Source organism: Patella vulgata, chromosome 4, assembly GCF_932274485.2.
Source record: "Patella vulgata chromosome 4, xgPatVulg1.2, whole genome shotgun sequence".
Taxonomy (NCBI): domain Eukaryota; kingdom Metazoa; phylum Mollusca; class Gastropoda; family Patellidae; genus Patella; species Patella vulgata.
In genome coordinates, this window is record NC_065882.2 from 2,931,418 (window position 1) to 2,947,620 (window position 16,203).

At 40.7% G+C, this 16,203-nt stretch overlaps 1 protein-coding gene across 2 annotated transcripts; it reads left to right on the top strand.

The window, feature by feature from the left end:
- Positions 1-1,034: 1,034 nt before the first annotated feature.
- LOC126819716 (protein FAM184A) lies at positions 1,035-12,815 on the top strand. 2 transcript variants are annotated; one of them, XM_050547921.2, is made up of 4 exons: positions 1,035-1,178; positions 8,477-9,294; positions 10,292-10,549; positions 12,624-12,815. In XM_050547921.2, exons 2-4 carry the CDS (start codon positions 8,554-8,556, stop codon positions 12,771-12,773), a joined length of 1,149 nt encoding a protein of 382 aa, XP_050403878.1. In that variant the 5' UTR covers positions 1,035-1,178; positions 8,477-8,553; the 3' UTR covers positions 12,774-12,815. The 2 variants fall into 2 exon arrangements, with proteins under 2 accessions (XP_050403878.1, XP_050403877.1); XM_050547920.2 differs by lacking the exon at positions 1,035-1,178 and adding an exon at positions 2,076-2,190.
- The last annotated feature ends 3,388 nt before the right edge of the window (positions 12,816-16,203 follow it).

Sequence of the window (16,203 nt, forward strand, 5' to 3'; positions counted from 1 at the left end):
GGAGCCGGATGATACAAATAACTGGCACATGCAGTCGACGGACGGAGGAAAGCGGACATTGCTTTGAACTGTCATCTTTGACAAAGGGCCACCATACTAGACAGCCATACGTTTTCGAAAAAAAAGAGGGTTAGACCTATTTGACAAGCGCACATGCATATTTCCTCAATGTCTCAATGTAGACAGGGTTATGGCACGTGATTGTTGCCGAGAATTGTTATTTAGGTTAGGGTGTAGGGCTAGGTCTTGAGTTAGAGTTGCTAATTATGCATTTAGCCTTGTCAAATAATTCTAACCGCGAAAAAGGGCCACCAATTTTGCTTTTCATGGACAGGAAAATAAATATTTTGTCAGTTTTTTGTTTAGTCAAGGTTATCAACTGGCGTGGTTTCGATTCCCCGGTTGTACGTGACAAGGAATAGGGTCGCCTGTCCAACCTCGTGGGTTTTCTCAGGATCCTCCGGTTTCCTCCCACTGCTAAAGATGCCTACGCGCCAGGGCCGTAACTAGCTCAGAGCAACGGGGGGGGGGGGGGTGTTGTGTTCTCAGGGGGTGCTGTAAAATTGACGGACAATGTATATCTATTGTTTTTATGGTCGACAATTTATTTACGGGGGGGGGGGGGGAACTTTTTGCAATGAAATAGAAAATAAAATTGAACTGTATGTTAGTCCGGAAATTACCCAGTTTGTTTTGAGTGGACGTTACCCCCCCCCTCTCTCGTTCTCTCTCTCTCTCTCTCTCTCTCTCTCTCATAGTCAAAGATAAAGCGTGCACTTTAAATATATAGAGGCGGAAGAGGGGGGAGGGGCGTTGGTTGACTAAATATATAACGTGAATGTAATCTATAAATATTAGGTGCAGTACGGTATATAACAGGTCATATATAGATTATGTTTTATAAAGCGATTATCTATCATTATAATAATGTAGAAAAACGATTGATCGGTGTTGATTTTCTATATGAATGATCAATATCTTATGGCTTATTGATTTAAATTGATTCACTTGAAAAGGTAGCTTGTGTAAAGAAATCTGAAAGCCGTTCATACTTGTTGGTCGATCTCTCAACTTCATTGCTTGTAAGCTTGGTTAATGTTGTTTATTTCCTAAGTCTTATTCGGATATAGATTCATATTGAATTAATGTCTTTGATCTCAGCGAATGAGTGTATGAAGGTAAGTATGGAGCATTTAATAGAAGTGTACCTATATTATTAAATGAAATAGGGTTAAACGTCCTACTTTTCTGCGTCAACTGGGAGAGAGAGAGAGAGAGAGAGAGAGAGAGAGAGAGAGAGAAATGGGGTTTAACGTCAACTTGACACAAACTAGATCATTTCGGGACTAACACATGGTTCAATTTTATTTCAATAACGCGCTTGCGCGTAGGATTCTTTAGCAGTGGGAGGGAACCGGGGGACCCTGAGAAAACCCACGAGGTTGCACAGGCGACCTTACTCCTTGTCACGTACAACCGGGAAATCGAAACCCCGCCAGTTGACTCAATGACGCGCACTCCCTAACCATTCCCCCCCCCCCCATCAGGCTATAAAGACAATGCAGTGTGTCATGAGTGGAGTTTTGACCATATAGCGGTTTTCCGCCTACTCTTAATCGAATTACAACTTCCAAAGATTCCTTTACCTGCACCCCAACGAGGACACACATAAATCCCTGTTTTTCGTTCCATTCGAACGACTGGAGACTTTTCCTTGCTAGCCCACTATCTCATACATTGGGAAGGTGACATACATTTACTTTAAAAGTTTATATTAAAAAACAAATAAGATAAGCTCCCGCAACAAAAATATTTTTTTCGCCAGCTTAAGTCTAGGTTGTTATTTTTAAAATATTTTTCAAGAGTTTATTTAAGATATGGTTTCAACTTTATGGGGTGATTTTTATAACGGGTTTTGATTATCAAAAAAAGAAACCGTATTCGTTCTGTTTTTCTTTATCGGCTTAATCAGATTTAAACTTTGTTTGTCGACGATTTAAGATAAAAAAGATAATGCCACTGAAAGAATAAAGATTAAACGAGCGTCTATAGCAACAGCTTAACAACGCGCCGGAAATGATTCAAATTAACCTTTTCGGCTCGTGTTAGAGCACCTGTATTCTGTCGTGTTAAGAATTAATATACGGTGGTTTTATATTTACTGTTATGGATTTATCATGGCATGACAAGGTCAGTGTCTATGTGCTTTGGGGTTTTTTTTTATTTATTTTTTGGTAAAATAATTAATATGAAACTAGTTTTTAATTTATTATTTGGGCAGTTTCTTTATATTAGTAATATACCTACAGGGTGGGCAGTCCACCGTGGTATATTAAAGTTATAAATAGACCGTTTCATTGTTAGTATATATGTACCTTTGTATTGTTGTATGTATGTACATACATAAACATTCAGTAAATAAACCTCTTATATCATTTGTATATGACAAGCATGGACCAGTGACTTTTTTTATAATAATGGGGTGGGGTAGTGTACTATTAAGTGTTTACATTTGCACACTGGAGGCCATAAATAAACGCAATAGGATAATTTTAAACATGTAATGAAAGGGTGTTTGACGTCTGCTCCAACTGTTCTGCATCAACCGGGCTAATGAAGACGGGTATACGCAATGCAGTATGCTGTGAGGGAATTTTGCTTGGACAGCGGCGTATCTGCCTACTTTTCATTGTCAAGGGTTCTTTTACGTGCACACTAAAGAGTACACAGGACCCCAATTTTTCGTACCATCCGAACGACTAGACGTCGTTCCTTGCCAGCGACACCACGCTAGGAAAATCACGGGGAACTTCGTCGACCAACATCTGTTTCGAACCTAGGACTCCAAGGTTAATGGGCCAGCGCCTGATTCGCGGAGCCTCCCAATTTTAAACGTACACATTTAAAGGGTACCTAGTGGTGCGATGCTACAAATTACTTGGGGTCTACCCCCAAGATCACAAATAAGCTCAAGGGGTAATATTAAATGGACACTTTTATAGGGTTCCGAGTGGAGAGGTGCCAAACATTTTCTGGTTTCTGACTCTAAAGATTATAGATATACTCAAAGGGAATGAACCATTTGTCAAAATTTTAATAAATATTGGAGACTGTGTTTATAAACGAGCACTTCAATTTCTCTAGGTGTCGGATGGGTTGGAGGGCCGAGTGGTTAGCACGTGCGCGCTGTATAATAAGATCTGTCATTGAGTCAACTGGCGTGGTTTCGATTCCCCGGTTGTATGTGAGCAGGGTCGCCGGTCCAGCCTCGTGGGTTTTCTCCGGGTCCTCCGTTTTCCTCCCACTGCTAAAGACCCCTAGGCGCAAGCAAATTATTGAAATAAAAATTGAACCATGCGTTAATCCCGAAATGACCTAGTTTGTGTCGAGTGGAGATTCCCCCCATCCCCCCCCTCTCTCTCTCTCTCTCTCTCTCTCTCTGTGTTTAGGTGTCACAGCTCCCTGTCCCTGGATTCGCCCTTCTTATACCAATGTTATAAACTCCCTATATGTGTACCGACTACTTATCGCATATACTTACCTGTGTACCGACTACTTATAGAATTTACTTACCATATTAAATAAATAAAATTCTGAGTATATTATACGCATTATTAAATAATGGGTCTTGTTGAAAAAAATATCAATTTATGTGTCAACATAAAGCCTTTGATGATATGGTAATTGCATTTAATTATAACTTCATACTATGGTACTCCAACATGACGTGATGTGTTTATCTAACGCTTGTGATATAATGAACAAGTCATAACTTGATCGATAGAAATAAAATAAAATGAAATGGGGTTTAACGTCCTACTGTTCTTCACTGACTGGGCTAATGAAGACGGGCATACGCCATACAGTATGCTATGAGGGAAACTTTGCCCGGACAGCGGCGCTATGACCTACTCTTATTTCAAATTCCAACTGTCAAGGGATCTTTTACGTGTACCCCAAAGTGTACTCGGGACCTTGGTTTGTCGTCCCACCCGAACGGCTATTCGTTGCCCCTTGCCAGACCCTCCGTCCTACACCACTAACAAAGGAGGACCACGCCGGAAAATCTCAATGAACCTTTTCGAACCCGGGACCTCCAGGTTAACGAACCAACGTCCTACTCCCTGGGCCACCGTGGCTCGCAGAGATGAATAGTAATAATATCTTTGAGGGACATTTAGAAGTTAGATATACTTATAACCTATAACAATTCTTATTGTTAAAAATAAAATGAAATGAGATGAGAGAAATCTGCCCGGGCAGCGGCGCTAACGGCCTACTCTTATTTTAAATTCCAACTGGTTACAAAACTCCCAGGATCAACGTCCTATAATGGAGCGAGCAAGAATGATTCTGAGAGACCCCAATATACGCTGTCTCTCAAAATGCATGACTGTGCCTTTAGCGAGGTTGCGGTGGCGACGAATATCCTTTGTACCCCCCCCCCCCCCACCCCGAAACATCTGACGGCGATCAATCTGATTAAAACACAGATCCTATTTCGTTTCATATTCTATAGTTCAAAATTTCGTTTTACTTGTCTTTACAACACTAGGATCTGGAACAGTTGTTATATTACCGACGTTTTGGTTGAAGCTAGGGATAAGCCAATGAAACGGTCTGTTACGGCGACTTCTTGGCGTGCCATGCACAGAACTGTGGGAAAACCACTAGAAATGTCAACGTCGATTGATTAATCGATGTCTGACGTCATAGGGTCAAAAACCCCGCGTATGACCTCTGACACGACCATCGAGAACAACATGTCAGATCTTCATGTAGTGTAGGCCATCAAAAGTATAAAAAAAGCGAAACGAAATATAGATCTGTGTTTTAATTAGATTTGACGGCGATGGAAGCGGAAGATAACCTCAATTAAGCAAATATTACATAGAACCTTATGGATTTAAACATACTTGTACATTTACTAAGGAGGGCCTGGCAAGGAAAGGTGTCTAGTCGTTCGGATGGGACGAAAAACCGAGGTCCCGTGTACACATTGGCGTGCACGTAGAAGATACATTGGCAGTTGAAAGTCGATATAACAGTATATAGGTCGTAGCGCCGCTGCCCGGGTAAAATTTCCATCATAGCACACTGCATGTCTTTATTAGCTTATATTAGTCAGAGCAGAACTGTTATACTTAAGTTAATACCCCATTTCATTTCATTTACTTAACATAAATCTTATGACGTCATAAAGTTAATGATGCATACATATATATGTACAGAGTATAGTGGAGTAATGGAAGTTTACGATAAGACGGACAAGGGCCCAGTTTCTCGAAATCTTAACTAAAGATAAAATCCAATTTTAGTACATACTTCAATTTTGATTGGCTAAGCACTAAAATCAATCTAATATTATCCAATCAAATTACTAAAATTTGGATTTTATCTTAGTTAAAATTTCGTGAAACAGGCCCCTTGAAACACAACGACGACATCAACCGATCCGGATATGTCTTCATAAACGATGTTTTATAAAAGATACATTATGGGAGACTATGTTTTTTATCGTACCGACTTTAGTAAGGCCCAGAATTCAATTTGACTGAAATTTTCAGCAAATTCCCTTTACATTATCTAGTTGTTAACTTTTATAGTGAGAACTGTCAGTTTTTTTTATCTAATCTCGCATAATGTATCTTTAAAAAAGGGGAATTACTACTCACTAAACCACTCCATGGGCAAAGGCCGCAAATGGATATTCTAAAAACAGGAAGAAACTTCGACTCTCCTATGTCTTGTCTGTGATATAACTTTTGTTGAAGCAGACGTTAAAGAAAGCAAAACAGGGCGAGATTAAGACCACAAGGGGAGCTAAGACTGTAAAATATTATGGTGCCCGCATATCTTTGTGGTTGTTACCAGTTGCTGAAAGTGTTAAAATGCACACATAAAAAGAATGTAAAGACAGACAATAATATAAAGATAAATTTTGTGGGGAAATAAAGCCACTAATGCGGATTAAACAAATAAAGGGGTTTTTAAGCGTGATTTAAAAAAAGAGATACATTGTCTTTTAAGAACTGGGAGCTTATTCCCTAAAAACAAAGAGCTTATTCCCTAGAAACAAAGAGCTTTTTAAGTTATTCCATAAAAGGGGAGGCTATAATTTTATATGTGAACTTAAGTTATTCCATAAAAAGAGAGCTTAATTAAAAGAAAAGGGGCGATCATCTTGCAAACTCAATCGCGCTTTTCGTAGATAAAGCAGTAACCCATCCGATAAAGACTAGTTGTTGGATATGCGAAAACAGTTCTAACATGACAATACAATTTTAAAATCAACCCCATAAAACTAACAGGCAGTCAACGCATATCGGCCGGATCCAGGAATTTTTGCAGGAAGGGGTTTGCCCGGTACCTGAAACACTGTGGCTGTAGGGATCGGGGGGAGGAAGGGCTTGAGTCCCCCCCCCCCCCCCGGGTCTTGGAATTGTTTGAGGAATACATGGTCTCTATCGTCGTTTTGGCGTATATACATACACACTGTCAAGGACAGCTCTCTAGTCGTTCGGATGGTATGAAAAACCGAGGTCCCGTGTACACATTGGCGTGCGCGCAAAAGATCCCTTGACAGTTGGAATTCGAAATAAGAATATATTGTAGTGCCACTGTCAAAGCAAAATTTCCCCCATAGCACACTGTATGGTGTATGCCCGTCTTCATTAGCCCAGTTCGGAGCAAAACAGTAGGACGTTAAACTCCATTTCATTTCATTTCATTTTTTAAAGAGAGAAATCCAACACCCCGTTTGACGGTCAATTTTTATTGTCAATTAATACATTGGGATTCAATGCCATAGAGACAAAGCATTAATTGTGATATCACATTTGAATACATTATTATCTCGCGCGTTGAATGCCCATCCCATCCCACCATCTGACGATAAAGGATAAAGCACACGGCCGCGACACTTTTCTCATAAAAAGTGTTGTTTTACAATTTTTATATGTAGCTGAGCAGGAGGGGGTTTATACCCCCACCCCACCTCTCTGGATCCGCCTCTGCGCAAATTAAACATAATGGATTTTATATGTTTGTATTGAGGAGTAACAGTTACTAGCAGCATGAATTCTATAATTCTTGAAGCTTGCAAATAAACCTGTTAGCCAGACGAGCTAGCGCATAGTTATTGATATCTAATCTGGAGATTACCAAGACACGTGTAAGTGTTCTGTTGGGAATTTTGTTTACGTTTCTAAGATTGTAAAATATGGTTATATCTAGTCCGAAATAACACAAATGTTTATGATTGATTCAAGTTGTAAATAAATATGTTGGCTTTTTATGGGCATTTATTTTGTGGGCCCTGGTTCAGCTGCTGAAAACTACAAAAAGATGGATAAATGATTTCTAAATAAGAGGGAGGGGTGGGAAGGGGGAATGGGGATGGGGTGGGGGGGGGTCACGGTGGGTAAGACGCTGGCTCGCTAGCCTAAAGGTCGGGTGTTCGATCCCTGCACTGGCCGAGAAAGTTCATCCAGATTTTCCGGCGTGGTTCTCCCTTGTCAGTGATGCAAGAAGGAGGGCCTGACATGGACAGCTGTCTAGTTGTTCGGATGGGACGAAAAACCGAGATCCCGTGTACACATTGGCGTGCACGTAAAAGATCCCTTGGCAGTTGGAATTCGATATAAGAGTAGGCCGTAGTGCCGCAGTCCGGACAAAATTTCCCTCGTAGCACACTGTATGGCGTATGCCCGTCTTCATTAGCCCAGTTCGGAGAAGGACAGCAGGACGTTAAACCCATTTCATTTCATTTCTAAACAAGGCAGGTTGGGATGGCCTAGTGATCTACAGTTACGCATCGACCTCTAGCTGGATGGTCACCTCTGGTTGCGGTTGTGGTTTCGATCACTGGTGTGAGCGTAGGTTGCTTGGAGATAGGGGCGCCTTCTCAACCTCGTGGATTCAGATTCACCCCGGTAATAAAATAAAAATGACAATAAGACAATTTGTCTGCGATATCACCTTCGGTGGAAGCGGTCATTAAACATTTCTAAATATATTAATCTTTCCCGACAAGAAAAGTAGGGCGTTAAACTTCATTTCATTTCACATTACCTATGTGATATGATCATCTAAAAAAATATAATAAGAAGTTGCATCAAGTGTTCTTGATTATTGTGGCTCGTTAAATTAACAATTCATTATACCCCCCTCCCCTTGGAGAGCTTTATATTTCTGACTAAATATAAGTGAGAACCTTAAAATTATGTTTTTTATAATATTTATTAGGTACACTTATTAAATATATTTCATTTTATTTTGTGGGCTCTGGTTCAGCTGCTGAAGGGGGGTTGGATGGCCGAATGGTTAGCTGTATCATACGGTCTGTTATTGAGTCAACTGGCGTGGATTTCGATTCCCCGCTTGTACGTGAAAAGGAGTAGGGTCGCTTGTCCAACCTCGTGGATTTTCCGTGTGCATGTTGTGAATAATCTTTTTTCTGATGTCTCCCTTACAGATGCAGTGCCAAATATACGACTAAAGGCAAAGACATAAATTCCAGTTGAAGTCCACCAGCTAAACGACTGTGTCAAGATGGATAAACCGAAAAGAAGCTTCGAATTTCGTATGTCGAAAAAAGTTGCAGAACTGACCCAGGTTGTCCACATGTTATTCACGCGAAATCACGAGAAGGAAGTGGAAATGGAGGCATTGAAAGATGCTTATGAACACGAAATAGAACTTGTTATTGGTGACGCCAAACAAAGGATAGCAAAATTAGAGGCGGAACTTTCGGAATTAAGTAAAAACAAATCAACATCAAAAAATATTGAAGAAAAACATCGGGAGGCTTTAAAATCTCAGCAGGACGATTACGAGAAAAGACTTAAACAGACAGAAATATTATTGCAAGAGGAAAAAACCGAATGTCAAAACTTACGGGATATGTTAATCGGTGCGCAGAGTGATATTGAAAAATTACGTCAGGGCGTCTCTGAGCAGCTTACGTCTAAAAGTGAAGAACTATTTAAAAGGGAGAGTGAGTTAGAAAAACTACGAAAACATTCGAATTTATTAGAGAAAAAACTAAAAGAGGTGGATAAAGATATGAATTTTGCCATACGCGAATCTGATCGCAACACGCTGATGCTACAAGACGAACTTCAACACATGCACTGTTCACTTGATGAGAGTCTTAAAAATCGAGACATGCTCATTGGTAGAAATAAACAATTAGAAAATGAGTTAAAAAATGCTAAAAAAGATTTTAATAGGAGAGTTTCAGAAGCGGTGTCCAATCATGTCGGTCGAATTTCTAAAAGCGCTCACCATTCAGTAAGTGTTAAAATTATAAAACATAACCAAATTATGTTCAAAACATGATCAAATTATGTTCAAAACATGATCAAATTATGTTCAAAACATAATCAAATTATGTTCAGAACATAATCAAATTATGTTCAGAACATAATCAAATTATGTTCAAAATAACATCAAATTATGTTGAAAACATAATCAACAAATTATGTACGCACTGTGGAGAGACATTCCCGCCTGCTCTTCGTCGAAGCCCAATTGTCAAGGGATCTTACATGCACGCCGACTAGTAGCAGTACTCAGGTGGAAATTGGTTTTCGCGCTATTCGAAGGAATATATGCTTTTTCTTGGCAGGTCCTCCGTCTTGCACCACTGATGAATGAAAAAGCAGTCAAACAAATTCGAGGACCCAATCGGGATTTCCTGGTTAGTGAGACAGCTTCGTACCCTATGTCAAAACTCGGTTCTGCATCAGTTCACGGGCATTGAAGGACAAAATGTACACGAAAATCTGTAATTGAAGATTTTGAATTTTCCCAGGGATTCTGTTTATTAATCATGACCCAATAAACAATCCACACAAATCTGAAATTATTCCTGGACCAACCAAAACGGGAAATCGCAATACATGTCCAAATAAAATACAGGTCCCTAGACCATGTCAGGGTAGGGTGTGTTCAGGGTGCCCCCTACCCCCATTATGTGTAGCATTGAAATTGACACCCCCAGTTTGCAATATCCCATTCCGTAATCGGCTCTTACAAATATCTGGGTGTGAAATAAAATGTTGGTGTAATTTTATCGAATGTTCCCGGGGTTAAGTTCTACATTGCTCCGGCATCTCAAATACCCCCAACAGGCCAAAACCTTCGTCCAATTTCGCTGAACTGGCGATGATGTGCTTTTTCTAGTTTGATAAAAGTTCTTTTATGGACTGTTCTATTTTATTAAGGGAAAACAGTTGAATTTACTGTATATTCAATTTTTCCATTCCTGTCTTTTCCATAATAATAGGATAGTGAAGAATTAGAGAGGCTCAGAAAGGAAGTAAGAAAATATAAACTAGAATTAAGCAACAGAGACTGGAATTTTAACAGAATGTTCACTGAAAAACAACCAATATTTGTTGACCATCGAGCCTCAAAACCGGCACAGCAGCCACCACGAGCACCTTCACCAGCAAACTGTTCAGCTCCAGTTCATCCATCATCAGCACCGTTTCAGAGAGAAAGGTCTTTTTCTCAAATTATAACATTACCCCACGACGAGAAGGTAAATATTATAATTCATTAGTGGTTAGTGCTAAATGATAAGGCCAGCTCAATTTTTCATCATAGGTTACGAGATGTAAACAGGTGTAGCGCTAATTCCAACCCTAACCCTAGCCCTGGCCCTAGTCCCAATGCTTACCATAACCCATAACCCTAACCTACAATCTCGCCAACACTCACGTGCCCTAACCTCATTTACATCTCAGCGACCACGACAAAAATTGAGTTGGCCTTAACAAATAGATTTAGCCATTCCTAGAGCGGTATCGTGATCCCAAGAGGTATTGAAAAGAGTTTAACACATGGTGTTCAGAATTATTTTGCGATGCAATGTAACCGGGCAGGATTATGCGGCAACAGATACAGATAGAGAGAGAGAGAGAGAGAGGGGAGATAGAGAGAGAGAGAGAGAGAGAGAGAAATGGTGTTTAACGTCCACTCGACACAAACTAGGTCATTTCGGGTCTAACATATGGTTTAATTTTATTTCAATGATTAGCTTGCGCGTAGGGGTGTTTAGCAGTGGGGGGAAACCGGAGGACCCAGAGAAAACCATCCGGGGGGGGGGGGGGTGGATGGCCGAATGGTTAGCACGTGCGCGCTGTATTATAAAGTCTGGCGGGGTTTCGATTCCCCGTTTGTAACCTGTGACAAGGAGTAGGGTCGCCTGTCCAACCTTGTTGGTTTTCTCCATGTCCTCCGGTTTCTTCCCATTGCTAAAGACCAAACGCGAATTAATGGAATAATATTGAACATATGTTAGTTCCAAAATGACTTAGTTTGTGTCGAATGGACGTTAGACCCCCCCCCCCTCTCTCTCTCTCTCTCTCTCTCTCTCTTAGCCATGTAGGAGCAGTAAAAGGGGAGTTAAACCCCATTCATTACTCCATCGTGCCGTTTCACTAATGTCATCGTAACCTTATCTTACGCTGACGTCAGATGTAGTAACAAACACGTAATTACTATAATATTACGACAAATATCATATAAAACTCCCGCTATGAAGCCAATCAAATGTCGACTTCGGTCACGAATACAATACGATAAAAAACAGCCATATTATTATCGAGTGTATCTAGCAGTAACGGGAAGCCAAGCCAGAAAAAAATGGAATTTCTGTTTGAATGCCCCTCCCCCCTCAAAGGAAAACAAACCCAAACCCCCCAAACAAATCCCACCTGTATCGCATTAAAGGGGCATTAGGTAAGATTAGATAAGGAGCTCACAGTTCTCGCTATAATAGTTAAAAATTAGATAATGTAGGCCTATAGGGAATATGCTGAAAATTTCAGTCAAATTGCTCCACTCTCAACCGAGATATTAGCGATTCAAGTCTAGATTATCCATTTTTACGTTAAATCTTTCACCACATAACGTATTCAAATCCACTAAATATCACAGGCTAACGATGGCATCATTTATACCATGGTCTTGATAAGTTAATTTAGATAACATTTAGAAAGATCTGCAATATGCAGATTTAGCTCTTGCATTATGTATGTTTAATGGACAAACAGAGGGGTCTCAATATTTGAACACAGACCTACTCACATATCAATGTCTGTATACCACCAATGGGTTTACAGGTCGATTCCAAGAAATGCATGCATTCCCATATGAACACACAAACTCATTTGCTACGTCAAAACGAAAAATGACTCTTTAAAATAAAAAGCTGGTGGGTTGAATGGTCTGTCACTGAGTCATTTGGCGTGATTTCGACTCTCCGGTTGTACGTGACAAGGAATAGAGTCGCCTGTCAAACCTCGTGGGGTTTCTCCGGGTCTTCCGCCCCCGCCCCCCTCACTGCCACAGACCCCTACGCGCAAGCGAATTATTGAAATAAAATAGAGCCATATTAGTCACGCTAGACCTCTCTCTCTCTCTCTCTCTCTCTCTCTCTCTCTCTCTCTCTCTTTTTAAAAAAAAACAAACTCGTGTTACTCTTTAAATATGTCTTCTTCTGTATTTGTGATAGCAGTTAGTTCCCCTTGGTTAAAATTGTACATTACCCCATTCGCTGATTCCAATCTACCCAATTTATTTACTTTTAATTCATAAATTTATTATTTCAGAAGGTGGGTTTACTGACTACACGACCAGCATCAGCAGCAGTCAATTCTTTACCAACATTATCACCAAGTCCATCATTCTCAGAGCGAACCAGATTCACAAAACTCGTGAAACCAAGGCCTTTATCTAAGGAGATGCTGTACTCTAAATGAAATATTTTATTTGTTTGTTTTTGTTGTAATAAAAGTCTTTTATTTCAAATAATTGAATAATATTTAACACCATATCCCCAGCCGTATCTTCCCGGTTGGACGTGACAAAGAGTAAGGTCGCCTATCCAACCTCGTGGGTTTTCTCCGGGTTCTCCGGTTTCCTCCCACGCGAGTTGTTGAAATAAAAATTGAACCATGTGTTCGTCCCGAAATGACCTAGTTTGTGTCGAGTGGACATTAAACCCCATTCCCCCCTCTCTCTCATTCCAAGGGGAGCCATGGTGGCTCAGCGAGTAAGGTGCTGGCTCACCAACCAGTAAGTGCCAGTGTTGGCCAGGACAGGTTCGATCCCAGTGTTGGCCAGTCGTATCAGTCGTATCACACTTTACTCTAAACGTCTGGACACACCCTATACTGGCGCAATGATTCCGGCGGGCGAAAATCAAAGGGATTTAAAGTAGCCAAGTCTCTAAGTCGGTATCATCCAAAGTCTTCGACATTGAAAACATGAATTATTTGTCAATTCAGGTCAACATTGATGTTGTGATCTTACCGGGAAAAGGTGGGCTTCTGATATCCAATATTTGAGACAAATAAACATTTTGCCATTGGTACACGAATCGTGTACCATAATGCGTTTCAGCGCCATTTGTAACTCGAAGAACAAGGCTAGTCATATTCCCCAAGTCATGTCAAACGGTGACGTCATATTCTAATCTGGAGAGCATGTGCAATAAAATACTTTCGGCGTAGACTGAAATAATCAGACGCTATAGCTTGCCATTCGATTGAGACTTCTGACGTATTTTGCCGAACATAACTGATTTGAAATTAGAGTAAAAACAGAAACGATTGAATGTAAATCAGTTTATATACATTATTATATACGTTGCGTCCCATTTATGTCAATTTCTAGATCCCAAATTCCAGGCCCCAAATATTAGCGATTTAGTTCCTTTAATGCCTCGTCTTAAATGAACAACCACATTCATATCATAAAAAAAAAATACGGTTAATAATTTTAGACCGTGGAATGTAAATGAGTTATCAGAAATCGTTCTAAATTAATACGGCATTTCCTTTAGAGAGGAACACCCTATGAAAAATTTAAAAATTGATTAAGTCGGAATTGTAGTCTTCGGAGAGAAAACAAGATATTATAAAGACACAAGAGAGAGAGAGAGAGAAATGGGGTTTAACGTCCACTCGACACAAACTAGGTCATTTCGGGACTAACATATGGTTTAATTTTATTTAATTAATTCGCTTGCGCGTAGGGGTCTTTAGCAGTGGGAGGAAACCGGAGGACCCGGAGAAAACCCACGAGGTTGGACAGGCGACCCTACTCCCTGCCACGTACAACCGGGGATTGGAAACCACGCCAGTTGACTATAAAGACACAATATGACCGCATTGAGATGTAGGAGTGTATAGCAGAGTATCGTAATCTAAACGTCCACGCATGTATTTTGTGTTAAATCATCATGGCAGCTATGGTTAGTACTAAATGATAAGACCAGCTCAAGTTTTCGTCATACGTCACGAAATGTAAACAAGGCTAGCGCTAATCCCAACCCTAAACCTCACCCCTATGACCTAGCCCCAATGCTTACCCTAACCCTAATCTAAAATCTCGTCGACAATCACGTGCACTACCATTATTTACATCTCATCGACCTTGACAAAAATTAAGCTGGCCTTAACAAATAGATTTAGCCCTATATAACACTGCAGGTGACCATTTCCCAGAGGTTACAATGCAGCCTGCGAATCCAAAGTTCAAATCGAAACAATCTTGAGTTACACTTTGATGGCACTGTTTCAATCTCTCTGTCAACACTTGTACGTGACAAGGAGTAGGGTCGCCTGTCCAACCTCGAGGGTTTCCTCCGGGTCACCCGGTTTTCTCCCACTGCTAAAGACCTATACACACAAGCGATTTATAGAAATAAAATTGAACCATATGTTAGTCCCGAAATTACCTAGTTTGTGGTTTTCTATTTAACGTTATGGGGCCACGGTGGCTAAGTGAGTAAGACGCTGGCTCAATGACCTAGCTGGAGGTCGCGGGTTCTCTCCCAGTGTCGGTTGAGAAAGTTTTGCAGGCCTCTTGGCCTAACAAGGACAGCTGTCTAGTCGTTCGGATGGTACAGAAAATCGAGGGCCCGTGTACACACTAGTGTGCATGTAAAAGACCCCTTGGTAGTTGGAATTCGATATAAGAGTAGGCCGTAGCGCCGCTGTCCGGGCAAAATTTTCCTCAGCACACTGTATGGCGTACTCCCGTCCTCATTAGCCCAGTATAGGAGCAGAACAGTGGAACGTTAAACCCCATTTCATTTTATTTATAGGGGGGTTGGATGGGCGAATGGTTAGCGTGTGCGCGTTGTATCATAAGATCTGTGACAAGGAGCAGGGCCGCTTGTCTAACCACGTGGGTTTTCCCCGGACCCTCTGGTTTTCTCTCACAATTAAAGACCCATACGCGCAAGCGAATTATTGAAGTAAAATTGAAACATATGTTAGTCCGGAAATGACCTAGATTATAACGTTGTCTATTAAATAGTGAGGGTGTTCTAATCCATTTAAATCTCAGCCGCCCGATGTTCTAGAGAGTTGATTATAGGCTTGTCATGTCAATATATGTCTAAATAATAGTTTTGGGGGGTTGGATGGCCGAATGGTTAGCACGTGCGCGTGGTATCATAAAGCCTGTCATTGAGTCAACTGGCGTGGTTTCGAATCCCCGGTTGTACGTGACAAGGAGTAGGGTCGCCTGTCCAACCTCGTGGGTTTTCTCCGGGTCCTCCGGTTTCCTCCCACTGCTAAACACCCCTACGCGCAAGCGAATTATTGAAATAAAATTAAACCATGTTAGTCCCGTAATGACCTACTGTGTGTCGAGTGGACGTTAAACCCCATCTCTCTCTCTCTCTCTCTCTCTCTCTCTCTCTCTCTCTAATAGTTATTATAACATCTGAACCCAGAAAGAAGATCTGCAATCGGCAGACTTAGTTCTTGCATAATGCATCTTTAACAATCTGAACAAAACCAGAAAAGTCCATATATGCCGGCGCCAATAAGCTTTAGAATGCAAACGTACACCACTGACAAGGTGGGCGTATAAAGACGTAAACAAGTATATTTGTATATATCACCTGTCTTCACTAGCCCACTGGCAGCTACATACAAAAAAATTAAAACAACACTTTATGAGAAAAGTGTAAGGGTCGTGTGCTTTATCCATTATCATCAGATGTTGGGATGTGATTGGCATTCAAAGCGCGAAATAATGATTTAGACATGAGTGATATCACAATTAATGCTTTGCGTCATTGAAAATGCATTACAATGTGATCGTATTAATTCATTATAAAAATTGACATTAAACGGTGTGTTGGGTTTTTCCCCTAAAATACCACTCTTGTTG

Excerpts from the sequence above, each read along its gene's own strand:
- LOC126819716 (XM_050547921.2), top strand. The coding sequence starts at position 8,554 with ATGGATAAACCGAAAAGAAGCTTCGAATTTCGTATGTCGAAAAAAGTT. Across the intron at positions 9,295-10,291 it reads CTAAAAGCGCTCACCATTCA|GATAGTGAAGAATTAGAGAG; the intron begins GTAAGTGTTAAA and ends CCATAATAATAG. Across the intron at positions 10,550-12,623 it reads CATTACCCCACGACGAGAAG|AAGGTGGGTTTACTGACTAC; the intron begins GTAAATATTATA and ends TTATTATTTCAG.